At 28.2% G+C, this 15,872-nt stretch overlaps 1 protein-coding gene across 3 annotated transcripts; it reads right to left on the bottom strand.

The window, feature by feature from the left end:
• Positions 1 to 2,077: 2,077 nt before the first annotated feature.
• On the bottom strand, positions 2,078 to 9,986 carry LOC132939403 (trehalase-like). 3 transcript variants are annotated; one of them, XM_061006553.1, is made up of 10 exons: positions 9,523 to 9,984; positions 5,190 to 5,844; positions 4,981 to 5,105; positions 4,788 to 4,924; positions 4,548 to 4,714; positions 4,252 to 4,453; positions 3,866 to 4,062; positions 3,645 to 3,777; positions 2,904 to 2,968; positions 2,078 to 2,584 (listed from the first exon to the last, which is right to left on the bottom strand). In XM_061006553.1, exons 1-10 carry the CDS (start codon positions 9,654 to 9,656, stop codon positions 2,579 to 2,581), a joined length of 1,821 nt encoding a protein of 606 aa, XP_060862536.1. In that variant the 5' UTR covers positions 9,657 to 9,984; the 3' UTR covers positions 2,078 to 2,578. The 3 variants fall into 3 exon arrangements, with proteins under 3 accessions (XP_060862536.1, XP_060862537.1, XP_060862535.1); XM_061006554.1 differs by lacking the exon at positions 2,904 to 2,968 and having other exon boundaries at positions 2,079 to 2,584; positions 9,523 to 9,979; XM_061006552.1 differs by lacking the exon at positions 2,078 to 2,584 and having other exon boundaries at positions 2,605 to 2,968; positions 9,523 to 9,986.
• Positions 9,987 to 15,872: the final 5,886 nt, after the last annotated feature.

Genomic DNA, 15,872 nt, shown 5'->3' with positions numbered 1-15,872 from the left:
ATATACCTATATTAATATAATATTATTGTTGTATATTTATATTGTTGATTTTATAAATAAATAATAACAATATAAATTATGTCTGGCCTGCACACCTATATTCGTGTCGAAATTATTTGAATAAATCGTTTCATCGGCGTCAAAAGTAATGATTGGATATTTTCCTATACCTGCTAATAATGCTTCGTATACATATTTATTTGTTTGCGTTTACGTTTCTAATAGTCTAAAAAATTTGAACTTTTATATTGAGTATTTGATTAGGCACTGCTACATTGCAATGTTATCGGTTATGTATATATTTTTAATTCAAGACGATATAAATTACGATGGTTGTTTGTATATATTATAGAAAACGGGAAGTCAGCAATTAGCGTGTTCGTTTAGATAAGTGTGCCTTTCCTCACTCATCGTAATTATATTATTAGGTATATCGTTTATATATTATTATTATATTATCAGTGGCGTGTATCATAAAAAAAATTGATGTTGCTCAAATAATTTTAAGTGACCTACCCCTTATAATACTGTTATACCGACCTTTAAAATTTCCTATTTTTCTTCTATCAATATCCACCCACCAATATTTAAGGTGCAGTTGCCTGAGCCTATGTTACACGCCACTGTATATTATTAACACCATCCATATACTATTTAGGCCATTCCATTTTATAGTTGCACCGAAAACCATTTTCCCGATGTCCACAACGAACTGAGCAGGCTCTTAACATATTTATTTGAGACCACACTGAGTCGTACACCTGGTACAGAGACAGATATAGATTTTCGAAGGAAATCGTCAATATTCGTAAAAATATAAAATTTTGTCGAATAGGTGTAACTATCATAGTTAAACTTGATTTTGGAATACAATTTTCAATCAATAGTTTTTAACGTATGTAAGTTTAATTTAAGTCAGGATCTCATATTATAACGGTACGTACCTATATAATATATTGGTATAACATTAAATTACAACTCTTTTGCATAAAGATTGCATGATATTTTCCATGATAAAAATGAGAAAAACATCAAATTTTAAAAAATGATTAAACTGATTGCATAAATTATTTCATAGTTTTATACACTGATACTTAAATAAATATTTAATGCTGATAACAACTATTCAGGGTTACTATTTTTTAAAATGCAACCAAATAACCAGCATAATATGTTTTTGTTAAAAACAGGTACCTATTCTCACTATTTTGATAGCGTTTTCTTAAGTTCTAGAAACTGTTGACACAGTCATGTAATCACATCTTTGTTGTATTTAACTAAACAGACTTCAAACAAAAAATTAATGTGGTAGAAGTTTGGGGTAAAACCGATACCTACCTAATTCTTGACTGTTCGTTTTACTCAAAAACCAGGCACAACAATAATATCGTGAAATATAATATTATTGCTTGTGTTTTAAATAATTTATAATTTTACCGATAAACTTGTGGAACGTACGATATGCGTATTGCGTAAGTATGCGTGCGATAATTAAAGAAAATAACGAACACTACACAATGGATTGTAGGTAGGTACCTTAACGTTGTAGGTTGAGGTTGAAGTTGCAGTCATTTGAAACAAAATGAAGTGTGCTGTTATATATTATACTATTATTAAATCTGAAAGTAATTATGATCGTGTTCTCAATTTATAATTTAATGAATGTGCTTCTAAATAACGTTCAGTTTTCATCACACGTACATTATAGAACGAGTTAATAAAAACCACAATCACTGCAGTAAAATCTATAACTTTTTCGAATCGCGCAAAGTGCGAGTGAAATCAAATTTGTGGATTCCTTAATAAGTTAAGGTCTTGAATATTCATTTGTACACTTCTTATATTATATAAACTTCTATACTTTGTCAGCAGGTTGTAGCCTGTAGGTACAAAGTTTTTCATCCAAAACGGCATAGAGAATAGGTACTCTCTAAACTAGAGAGTTTGGAGAAAGTACGCATATCAGGTGCACATGTAAAAATTATAAGCCTATATGGTCTAATTTAATTTTAATCACTATTATCCAGACTTTAGAATATTGATTAACGAGTATTAATAAATGCATTTTCATGTTTTTCAATTTTTTTTCATATATTTCCAATAAATTAATAAGGCATATCATATACCTGTTGTACATGCAAAAATGTGTATAATATATAAATTACAAGTATTTTAACTATTAAAAATTGCCTGTTCTTTTTTTAATAATACTAACATCAACAACAATTCCTTATAGTAATTAAAACAAGTGTAAAACTATCTTATACAATGTATGTAAATGAAACAATATTTTAACGAATTATTTATCAATAAACATATGTTATTTCGCGTTGTATTGTTTTTGTGTGTATAAAAGATCAATAATTCTAGGTATGTGTTGTCTTTTGTTTAATAAAAATTATCTAAAAATAATATTCTTTTAGATAATAAAAATTATTATGTAATAATTAATTAATACTGAGTTTCTTCTTTGAATTTATCAGCGTTTCATCCGTTTGACGCATGGTAAATTTAATTAGGTACCTAAGTATAATCAGTTTCCGGTGCATAGGCGAATAAGACGATTATCCGTGCCTTCTCAAGACTGAAAAATAAATAAATACATTATGGTCATCGTTAATATAGTTTATTTTATTACAACATTGTTTGTGACTGTTCTATAAATGTGTGTGATTTTTTTAAGTATTATATAATATAAGTTATAACTGATGTAGTTTATTGTAAACTGAAAAAAAGCTTAGGTGAGAGATAGTATTTTCGTGTGCTATTGTGCTTAAGTACTGTGTCACTGAAATAGAATTTGCAAATTATAAAATACAATCATATTCAACGAGTGCCTTATATTGGTGAGTTGTAATAGGCAAAAATATTCCCATTTTTCTTTCATATCATTTTTTATTTACCCAAAACATTAACTGTTGTCTGATCCTATTGAAATCACATAAGTATCTATAACCGGTAGTACATCCTAAAAACACAAAAACATCATTTTTCAAAACCTGATTTACGTTTATTCAATTATTCCGTCAATATTTCGGACACTTCAAGCACGTTTGGTACAAGTTAGTGGTAAAATATGTTGTCCACGAGAGTACCGTATATATGTTATGCTGTTTTTGCTGCAGTCCAATCAATAAAGACTAAACTTAATTCGTGTCAAAATATTTACACAATTAATAAAAATTGTTTTGAAATTTAGTTAGTTTTACTGTCGAAGTTTTACAAACATTTTCCCTTTGTAATTTTTCAAAAAACTTGGTATGTTATTTATTTACCGGACGTACCTATAGTAACTAAATATAATAAATATTGTCAGTATCGAATACAATTTGAAGTTTCAGCACTAGTGGGTTTGCAATGCTCGGAGGAATATATGACACAAATTAATAATTAGTTATCACTAATAAATTATTGGTAGTTGTATTCGTTTATTGGGTCTTTTTAAGTACAAATAACAAACACCAGTTAATTTTCAACCTACAAACTTGCAAGTTTTCCGTACCTGCAACTCTGTATAGTTATATTTTATAGTATAGACTTGTATACACTAATTACAGAATTGTTTTAAAATGTTTAAAATTTGTATCGAATGAGGTGAAAGTTTTTCATTTAAAATATTTAATGCTTTCGAAATGTCATCTTACCGTTTGTCCCGTTAGATAATATATCACCCCATCTATTTAAAAACTCAAACACTACTCCATTTGTCCAACCAAAACCTGTCTGCGGAGTATATTCACCACCGCCACCAGTTTCTCCCGATGCTAGAACGTCATACTACAAAACAATTTTCAAATTAGAATGAAATTTAAAAGTAGATACCTATATAACTTAAATAGTATAAAATTATGTTGTATCTATATACTTTTTCGAACATCATTGATTTCTCTGCGAATGATTTATAATTCGAGCGTAACCAAACTTCAGCCAATCTATATGACACCTGTTGTGCCAGTTTCTGTTGTGTCCTGTCTAGACCTTGAATGATGAAAGCTTGTAGAGGAGGCCATGCATTTGGGAAGTCCCATTGTTGTGATGAATTGTACAAAGACGTAGGTGTTCCTATATAGAAACCATGACATTGTTTTTCATTATGCACTTATTGAGTATCAGTACGACAGTACTGCGTTGATAATATAATATTATAATATATTGCGTGTAATCAGGTATTATAGTCATAAACAAATTTAATTACAAAATCATAAAAATTCTCAAAGAAGTTTGTTTGTGAAAACTACAATTAAGTCGTACCATTGAAATTCACAGTATAATCGGCTTCGATGATATGATGATCTCTTAGATATCCCAACACTGAACTAGCTACAGCCTTTTTCGGCATGTTGTAGCTTTCCGTCCACAGAGGTACAATATTGGAAACGTAAAAATATTCTCGACTTTTATTGTTCAACATATCCCAGTCAAACCACGCTCCTAGGTCTGGTCTCCACATAACCTATAATAATTATATTTTGTTATGTTTTTTTTTCAAAAATCAATGTTCAATACACGGGTAACGGAATATTATTAAAAAATATAATCTAATATACCTCTTGTATACTGTAGAGAAGGTTCTCGGCGATCGCACGATATTTCTCGGCTTTAGTTACATCTCCCAACTTGCTATACCATGAACTCAACAACAGTGCGTTCTTGTGCAGTATACAGTTCAAATCCACTGGTATTATATACGTCGTTTTTATATCAGCCAATATCCCTGTATTTCATAAACGTCGAATATACCGTATTGAGTTGTGTTTCTAATGTATTGAAATGATGAAAATACTTACCACGATCCGAGCCATTGGCAGTTATAAACCATCTACTTGAAAAGTCCCATCCGGTCTCTGCCGCAGACTTAATTTGGGTGTACAATTCTTGTTTTTCGTTTTCAGTTTTCAAAAATTCCGCTGATTCGTAGTCCTCTCTGCATTAACATAAATACTATAGCCATTACAATTGTAAGTACCAAATTTTACGAACCTATAAGACTCTGGTCTCGGGCCCCTTGACGGTGCGTAGTATCTTGCCATTGTGTACGATTTGCCGTTCTTCTCGAAAGTAACCATTCGGTTTTCCGACCAAAACTCGAATTCACTATCTAAGGTCTAAAACAGTAATTGATCATCAAGCGATTACAATTTTAATTTTGTAATTATTATTTATACAATAATAATAGTGATTGAACTTACAGATATGACTTTTTTTACATATTCGAAGTCGTTGGTTGCTTTATAGTAGCTTGATACCATCAACGTCACCATTGGCGGCTGTGATCTATTCAGGTAATACACTCGTCCACCATTCGGCATGAAACCGAATTGCAGCACCAACGATAATATATTGTCAATAACACCTCTAGCTGTGGACGACATGTCACATAATAACATGCCGTTAACAATCCAGTACGTGTCCCAATAGTAAAGTTCTCTAAATCGGCCTCCGGGTATGGCAAAACCATTTGGAACCCATATCAGCGAATATCTGTCAGGATTTAATCTCACGTCGTCCTTAACTTTCCTCGCTAGGGTTTTCCATACTTGGTTTAATCCTAATGCCCACTGTTTGTAACTCTTGTCTTTAATCCGGTTAGCGATCGAAGGAGATTCCTTAAAGTCGGGAGGGGTCCATATCTCTAACTCGTCACCATCTATGAAATGTTCGTCGACAAATTTAACTAACTCTTCTTTGGGCACTGCACCGTTGTAACGGTCTTTCAATACTTGGTATTTTTTTAAAATCTCAGATTCTGAGTATTTTAATTTCATATCCACAAAAGTTTTCGAATCTGGAAAAATCTGAGCTAGTTGTACGGCCTTCAATAGATCACTTTCACAGTATATTTGGCTAAAAACAAAATCATTGTCAGTTAGATTATTATTGTTTTTATTTTAATACTACGTGAAAATTACTATTTTCAATTTTGTATATTATAACTGTAAATTTGTAATTTATTTTAGATTCTGGGTGGTGCGATATTTAAACAATAAGGATTACGATTTTAGTTATTTTGTTGTAATTCATAAATGTTTTTCGTTGGGGATTTGAAACTTATAATATGTAGATATATTTCTTATATTTTACATACCTACTCATTACTCAATGATATTTTCAAAACATTTAGATTCAGTGGCGTAGCCAGGATTTTTTTCGGGGGGGGGGGGGGAGGGAGGCTGATCAACTTTTACACTTTTACACATTGATACGTAGCAGCACAGATAGAAAGCTGAAAAGTGTTAATACTTATAGTATATTTTTAAATATTTTAAATACAATTTAAGACTTTTTAAATGACCATTAAAATAATTTTTATATTTTCTTAACATTTCGGGGGGGGGGGGCTGTAGCCCCCTGAGCCTCTCCCCTGGCTACGCCATTGTTTAGATTAGTTTTTTGATATTACCTATTTATAGTTCATATCGTATTCATACTGTAAATAGTAAAATATAGTACTATAATAATTAATAGCAATATAGGTATTAATATGATAATAGGTCGACAGAGCGTCTTCGCCAGTGGCAGTTAAATTATTTTGCCAATGGCTGAATTTTTAATATGCACTATTTGATTATTAAAAATATAATTTATGGTTATCAGATCTTAAACATTGAAAAAAAGGTCATGAATGGGATCTATCTCCCTTAACTCCCCTCTCGTTTGACCAACACTGGTTTCAGAATCGTTTTTCGTTTGCAATGATTTATCATTGGATTCAAATTTAACTCATCAATTACAGTCACATACTCAATGACGATAGGTACAACTAATGTACAGCAGAGCGGTCACGTACTTTCCCTCATTTTTTTTATTGGAGATTTTGAAATTATATTTTATTAATTTTAGTTGTAATGTTAGTTATGTTACTTGTATGTTATAAATTATTATAATAAGCCTCTAAAAAATAGTTTGTTGTATTAAATAAAATATTATTTTGAATTTTTTCCGATTGTACCTATAGTTTATATTTTCTTACTGTTAGATGGTGGGAATAAATGTATAATATTCTTTAATTGTTTATTTTTATACATTCAATTAACTTTATGCTATTATTTTACTATATTTTTTTGAATTTACAATTCACAATGTCATGTCAAATGCTAATAAAATATGGTTTTCTATATGTTATTTGCATAATATACTGTTGCACCGCAGAAGAGCACGTATTTAAACATTTAAAACCTTAATCGTCGTCAATACTCTCGGTCAATCGAGAATTGTAATTCTAATGATATCAGTTACACGGACTTTAATCCTATAACGATAAACCAACTCAATTACTTTATTCAAAATTAGTTATATAGCTAAACATGTTGTCTCTAATGCATGATGATATTTTCATTGTGACGTATACGTATGAAGTGTTAAACATATTTTTTTTATTAATTCCAATTGGAATATGTGTACTTAACAAATAAAATCGTTATCTAGATACGAATAATACACCCTATCGAACATTTTATAATATTGACATTCCATACGACCATATAACTATTAACCATGCGTATTGCATAATTATTATATATAATACGAGTAAATACCTACCTAGTACTGTAGGTACCTATTATAAAATTGGAATTTAAAACGTAATATTATGAATCATTCAAAAATCATGATAATAAGTGTGTAAATTAGTTGACACATTTAGTCGGATAGAAGGGCCTACTATAAAATAATCGATTTCAAGTTTCAATATATACCTATGTAATTTTCTTCATAATTTTTTTGTTTTTTATTTTAACTACATTTAAGCTTGTTAACTCATAGCAAGTTGTCCATGCCATAAACTTGTTGTTATTCATTATTATTTCGAGTAAGTTATAAATTAATTTAAGTCATAAATATTTAGGTAGACAGGTACCCGCTAGCATTGTGAAATACGTATGGAGTAATGTAGTATAATAAAAAAATAACGCATCCTATACTTAGGTAGATTAGGATTAGGTTTTTAAGTAACAAATTCTTATTACTTATTTAAAATCGTTAATATTTGTATAACTACTATTATTATGTCATGTATTTTCTATTAATTATTAACAGTATAGGACTAAATATTAATTGTTTAGATTTCTTCACTACGTTTTTGGGAGGTACAAAAAAATTAACACATCCTACTTTAAAAACAATTTGTCTTATTTTCCAGTAGTTTTCAAAAAATCGCTCAGAAAAGATCAAAAGCAAAAATAAATGATGTAATCACTTTTTTTATCGAAACCTCGATCACTTTACATTTTTAAAATTGAACAGAAATTTACATAGAATAGTTTTTTTAGTATAGGTATTTCGTATGTGTGTGTGGTGTGTACATACAATAACGAGTTAATACAGTGACCATAATATTCTTTCAACGGTTGTATGATTTTCCTTGTGGTTATTTTTTTTTTCTCTGTACGTTTGTGTTAAAAATATGTTTTTAATGTTGTTCTATGTTTATATTTGTTATCTCGTTAACATCTGTTATTTGCTTCTACTAAGACTGCGGACAATACTTGGTAATTATTCTAATGATAAAACATTGTCAATATTATATGTTAGAGTTTCGGCAAAGCAATTTTTTTGGTAAACTTTTACGTTGTTAATTTTAAATTGTTTAAGTTAGTTCATTATATCGTAGAATATAAGCATATTATTATGTAGATTTAGCTATAATGTTTTTTTATCGTACAATCACATATTATAGGTATTTACACATATTTCCCGACAAGTTATTATAATTAGAATATTCTCATTTTTTTGGGGGGTGGATTTTAGTTAAAACTTAAAAAACCGATGCTGTGTTTCTTAAAACCTTTTAAAGTCTTAACGTACAAACCGATTACCATACTTAACTATTTATTACTCACAATGATTTAGGTATAAATCATTTTATCAATTTATATTGTTTACTCTCAATATTAAATGTCAAATAAATATAATATTTTGATTTACAAGTGTCAATGTTTGTTTTATATTTAGGAAAAATATTTTAAGTTAATATTTTGGAATATTAAGTTTAAATAAACTAGTTAATTAGGTAGTTCTAGACATTTTATTATCATTAAAAATTAACAAAGTGGTGAATGTTTTCTGATGGTCTCTATATTATGACTTAATTTTGTTTGTTTAGACATTCAACTAATATATGTATATTATATTATATACAGTTGCTTACATATTTATCCATTACATTATTTATTTATACTATACACCAGACACTAATATATTGTCATAATCATAAAGAATATTATTAATTGTATTTAAAATCAATAAATATTTAATAGTTAGATTCACAAAATGTTAATAATGGTACTTTAGAAAAATATAACTAATCTACTAAACTTATTATATTATTAGAAATATAAACTTTACCTATAAGTTTAAAGTGCAATTTTTACCGAACAATGTTACCATTATAATTTGTAAAAAAATTTTAATATAATCTCAAGAGTTTTATGATTAAATTATCATATAGAACATGACACCTAATTATCGGAATCGATTAATAAACCAGTTCAACAAATTTTAAGTTAGGTGAATATTTCTATATACCTTTGACACGATGCCTGAAGTCCATTGGATACGTGATAATATCCTCTTGCCAAATGAACAAATTCCTGGTTATTTGCATGCGTGTAATACGCAAAATGTGCCAGACACACGACCAGCAAGTTAGTTATACGCATAGTTTCGAAAATATTGAACGAATTACAATTTATAATACGCGGATGATATTGTGTACACAGAGAAAAATAATATTTTTATTTTATTTCTTCCAATAAACTAGCATAATTTGTTTGTTATAATAATTTGTGTTGAAGTAAAATATTTGTTTATTTTTTCAATTAAAAATTTCAATATTAAAAAACAAAAAAAAAAACGTGAGATTTTTAAGTTGGACCCTGAGCCTCCTTCACAGGTTTCCCACAGGCCTTGCACGAATCGACTGCACTAATGACCAGCGTACATTGCGCCTTTATCAGAACGCAAGACCCAATGCTAATGTTGCCTAATAATTCATTAGACAGATAGTGTACGGTAACCCCTCATGTGTGATAATTTGTGCAAATACGAACAGATAAAATACACGCGGTATACGCACAAATTGTAAAAAGAAATTGTTGACACGTCTTCGTATTGTAATCTATTTTCCCCCTTTATCCTTATACTAGTTTTACAACAAACATATTACTTAGAAATTAGAATGAAGTAGGCATACGCAGCAATATGTGGACAAATTAGCTCTATTCAAGTAGATTTTTTTTTCGCATTTCCTTGCCCAATTTTCATGGCCATGTCCAACCGTTGTATCATTGTGTTCAAATGAATTTATAATATGGTATAACTGACAAATCCTATTATCATTCACTTTTTTTCAGTTACAGTATTAAAATGTGGTTGCTACCGTTGTATGCACAGTTGTCACCAGTACTTTTGCAAGTAAAATATGAGGCCAATATTTATTCATTTCGTATGAATCTACATCGATTGTCATTTGTATAATGACAAATCAAATTATTTATTTCACATTTATACACAAAAGTCTTGTTTTATATGAAGTCTGTTTATATGTGTTATATTTTTGATTTATCGTCATAATAATATTATACGCGGTATTCTATATTATGCCATAATTTCATAATATGGATTCACAAATAAAATTATTTTTTTTAAATATTTGTACATTATATTCTTTTTTAAATTGTACCAATACGTACCAGACAAATATGTTATATCTTAGCATTTGTAAATAATATTCATGTATTTGATATTTATTACAGCTCTCTTCAATCATCACATTCTATGAATAATTATAAAATAATATTTATAGAATACTAGTTGTCCCGCCCGGGAAAATATTTCTTTCTTTTTTGTGACTTCGCACCTTCGCGGGAGTGTACTCAACAACTTCCCAAAGTTTCATGAATAGAGTAGGAATTCATAAAAAACAAACAGACATACATTTGTTTTAAATATTATATACCTAGATAAAATAATAATAATTTTTAACAATATTTCTCAATTTAATTTTGTTGACAATATAAGACTCTCCTTATCTTAGAACTTATTAAGCTCATCTTTTGGATTTTTTTGAAATAAAAAAACAAAAATATGTTCCGTCTCAAAATGTATATTATTACATAATTACCTAATAAAAATACAACTATATTATATATTGGCTATTTATTTAAGATAAAAAAAATTACGGGACTTGAGTATATTAAAACGATCATCATATCAGTACTTAACATTGAATTTATATTTGATCAATAAAATAATACGTCATGTCTTACATGTTTGCGTAAGATATTAAATTATTAAGTACCTAGCTACTTATTTGTTTGTAAGTATAACAACATTTTTTATTGAGTACTGCAGGATGAAAGCAACATTTATTTACTTCGGTCGTTAATAAAATAACGTATATAGATATAAATTAACATTATAACAGTTAGATATTTGAATTTTAAAAGCAAAGACTAATTTTATAATTATTTTAAAAACCTTTTTACGACAAACTCGATTTACTTTAGTAATCTTTATGACGTATTTTCAAACTTTGAAAGTGTTCATAAATGTTCACGTATAATGGTTTTTTTTTTAAATAAATATTCTTAGTAAAATATTCAACTTCTATTACAAATTTTTCTGATCTTCGAAATCAAAACGACAAAATCCACAATTTTTAAAACGAAAACCCGAAAAAGAAACATATGTTGGATTATTATTTTACAAAAACTATGTTGAAGTAAGTATAACAATGAAACAATGAAACTATATATAAGTAGTGTAGAATGTAGATAAAATATAAAATATAATATACCTTGTCAATAAAGTATTTAAATACATCTTAAATCAACTACCTTCTAAATTTCTAAAAAAATTTAAAATATTGAAAACAGTTTTCAATTTATTTATTTTATTTTCCATGGGTTTATATTTTGGACAAGACATTCCATAATAATATTACATACCATTACTCAGATTATTTATCCTCATATATGATAAAAGTTTAATATAGGCGTGTTCTCGCGTATATTTTCACTCACAGTGTGACTAATTATATGAAATATAAATACATAAATAGTTAAATATAAATCAATAATTTAATTTAATAAATATTTACATTTATAATATTGGTCCTAGGTATGTGTAAGCTATATTTGAATTTAACATAAATACAAACTTATTTTAAAGCTTACATCAACCAAAAAATACTTGAAAATATAATGGACGCAGCTATGTTTAAATAAATAAATACTAAAATACCTAATTTTTAAAAATATTATTTCCTAGCAAAAAATAATAATCATTACACATTAACGAGGCAGGCATGGATATCGGGAGAAGGCTATTTTTACAACAAAAATACAATTACAATACACATTTTATCTTTAATTTAAAATGTTTTCCTAATATTAGTATAATACTATAATCTTAATGTAATAAATAAATTAATGATTATATTATATTAAATAACAAAATCCAAACGTATTTTCATAATATTGTCGCTTTTTCCAAAACTGTCAATTATAAGGTCAATGTTTATGTAAAATTGAAGAAATAATATGACTGGGGGGGGGGGCTGATTCCTTAGCCCCCTTGGATCGGTCTCCGTAACATAGACATATCTCGGTTAAGGTACTTAGGTAAAATACAATGTTATTAACCTATCTTAGTATAATTATAGTTATGAGCTTATGACTTATAATTCGTTTGGTGACTTGGTATCACAATGTTGTGGTTACGGTCTCTTTTATCCCTAAGGATACACTTTTCAATATAATATATTAATATCCACTATCAGTGTTGGAAAAAACGTGTTTGTATGACCGCGTGACCATAATGTTCATGTTCATGTTTTGCGAACGACAAGTGAACTCATTTATAGGTTATAAGTACTTATAATAAATATAACGTGAACGATATTCATAATTTTAAGGAACTAAGGAACTTGGACGAATCTTAGATCGTTTAAATGAAATTCATTTTAAATATTAGTATTTATGAACCAGTTGTTGTACTGAAATGTCATCCCCATAGTGTAATAACGAAAAATTCATAATATTTTGCAAAAAAACAATATAAAAGATGTTTTTGAAATGTCTGATATACTTAAAAAATACATTGTACGGGTATGAAAGATTATGAAATTATTATTTAAGACTTTGAAAAATAGTTTGTTAAAAATAAATAAAAATTGATAGGTATATTAATCAATAGGTATTTTTAATTTTCTAGTACATAGTTACCTAACTAGCTATTTGCCAGCACTTACTATATTATAATACCTTTGTACATCGTATATACTTAATTGATTAAAACAAGATTATACTCATAAATTATAATTTATAGCTACTTATTTGGTATTTATTTTATGCATGTTAAGAGGACGTCACATCCGCATGTGTTGTCAATATATAGACAAAACGCGTTTACGCAGTCTGCGTATAAATCACTCAATTTTGGTTCTAGAGTAAAAATACCTAATATAAAATTGAATTGTGACAATATTTCTGAGCGCAAGTCGTTGCGTTTATTCCATTATACCAAATATAACATTCATTATATAGTTTAGAATAGCAAAAATTTCAACATTTTTAAAACACCCTTAACTTTTCAAAATTTCAAAACTCAACGCTTGCCCTCCAAAATATTGTCATCTTTTAATGTTGTAATTGGTGTTTTTATTCTAATACCAAAATTGAGCGAGTTCTACTCAGACTGCCTAAACGCGTTTTGTCTATGTCGTACGTGTATAAGACGGATACCACACATGCGGATATGACGTCCTCTTAAGTCTTATGTATAATTTATAAATTACATTGGTTAGGTTTATGTCGGTTAATCATTACATAATATATTTTTTAAAAATCAGTTATACCTTTTGAAAGTTTTATATTTCAATAAATATAAGACTACGAGAAAACTATTATATATTAATAAATTAATATTTTATTTTATTTTATTCATACGACCACGTCGTGAACTTGTAATTTTTGTTCACTCTATCGTGTTCTTTCATAAAACAAATATGAATGTGAACTAATTAAATTTTTTAGTGAACTTTCCAAACAATACCCACGTCTACCCAGTACGTCTTAGAACAGTATGAATTTGTTTAAAGGAGATTATATTATGTATATTCAATTATATGGATATGTAATGTGATATTTTTGCGAATATGTAGCACAAACGATTCATTTAAATACATTAATTCGTGAGGTTCCTGTTTAATTAATGCATGTACCTAATTGTTAGTTTTATCCAAATATATAATTACACAAGTAAAAATATTTTATCATTATAATAACCGGGAAGAATTTGTGGGCTTTAAACAGGACACGTACCTATCTTCAATTACAATTATTGTGCAGTGTTTGTATAAATGAATATTCTTATTGCATTAAATAAAAACAGATGATACAATCTATATTTTGGTGGGTGCGAAAATTGTAGAAAAAAACGATATCTTAAAATATTAAGCCTGCAGGCTATATTATTATTGCGTGAATTTTCTAACGCTCCGACCAACATAGTACTATAATATGTAAATTTATTATACTCTCATGTAATAATAATTAATAGCCGGTAGTATTTTGCATTTACACTGTTTCTGTACCTACTTATCAGGACAATAACACGCGTTCCTGTACCTGCCGCTTAACTATTTACACACATTAATATTTTTTTTAATTCGTTTATACGGCCCGTGCCTATCTGTAATAACGTACGACGATTCGAATGATTTCTTATGAAAAATGTTTATTATTCTTAAAAAAAGAATCGCCGGAAAACAATTAAACAAAAGAACTCATGCTTCAATTAATCTAAGGTTAATTAGTCTATGTAGGTTATCTAAATTGGCACTAATATATTTGCATACTGCCGGTTAAGTGTATATTTATTTGCAAACATCAAAACGATAATACAACAAGGACAATCGAAAATTCGCAAACAATCTATACCACTGCTAGATTTCCAAGATTTATGTCTAATTTATGCATATTAAACAGATTAGACTTACGGAGTATTATATTTAATTTTTAAATTTAACGTTATATTCACCTAACAATATGAAAGGAGGAAGTTCTATTACGTAGGCGTTTATAGTGATGTTTAGAAATTCTAATTACCTACATTGCTCATCGAAATATTTGCATGTATCGTTGCAGCACACAATACGTAGTAGGTACGTCATACATAGGTATAATAAACAGTTACAACTTACAATTATTATATTTGCAATGCTATTATAAAGTTGAATTATAATTTTTGTATTTGTATGATTTGTTTAATATCCTATACAATATTATGTTAGTTGAACAAACATACTCAAGAGGACGTCATAGTGTCATACACGCATGTGTTGTCTCCGCCTTGAAAACGCAAAACATACCAAATCTTAAGTTTAAAATAATCTATTTAACTCTGTAATTTTTATTATAAGTGTGAATTGTCCTATTATAAAATTTAATGTTTACCCTATACCTACCACACGTAAGTTTTTCTGATATTTTAATTTTGAAGCGAAATATGAGCATTTTTAAATTTATACAAAACGTACAATTTTAAAATATAAATAAAATACTTTTATGGTGCCCTAGGTACTTCCTAACAAGTTTTTACCTATACATTTTACAATAGATTCACTCTATTGTTATATGGATTATTCTGAACTTAAGACTAACTTAACACTAAGTCAGAGACAATAGATGCGGGTATGCCGTCCTCTTAAATGCATATTTAAAATGGCTCGGTTTAAATAGTGGATTTGTGGATTAGGGAGGTATATCCATCTGCACAATTGATCGTATGTGTTTCATGTATAATTAGGTAATATATACTCAAATAATTAATGCAAATGTGTAAGCTTTAAGACTTTATTAAATATTGAACCT

This window comes from Metopolophium dirhodum, chromosome 2 (genome assembly GCF_019925205.1).
Source record: "Metopolophium dirhodum isolate CAU chromosome 2, ASM1992520v1, whole genome shotgun sequence".
Taxonomy (NCBI): Eukaryota; Metazoa; Arthropoda; class Insecta; order Hemiptera; family Aphididae; genus Metopolophium; species Metopolophium dirhodum.
Note: the sequence above shows the minus strand (reverse complement) of the source record. Positions and strands in the feature narration are given on the sequence as shown.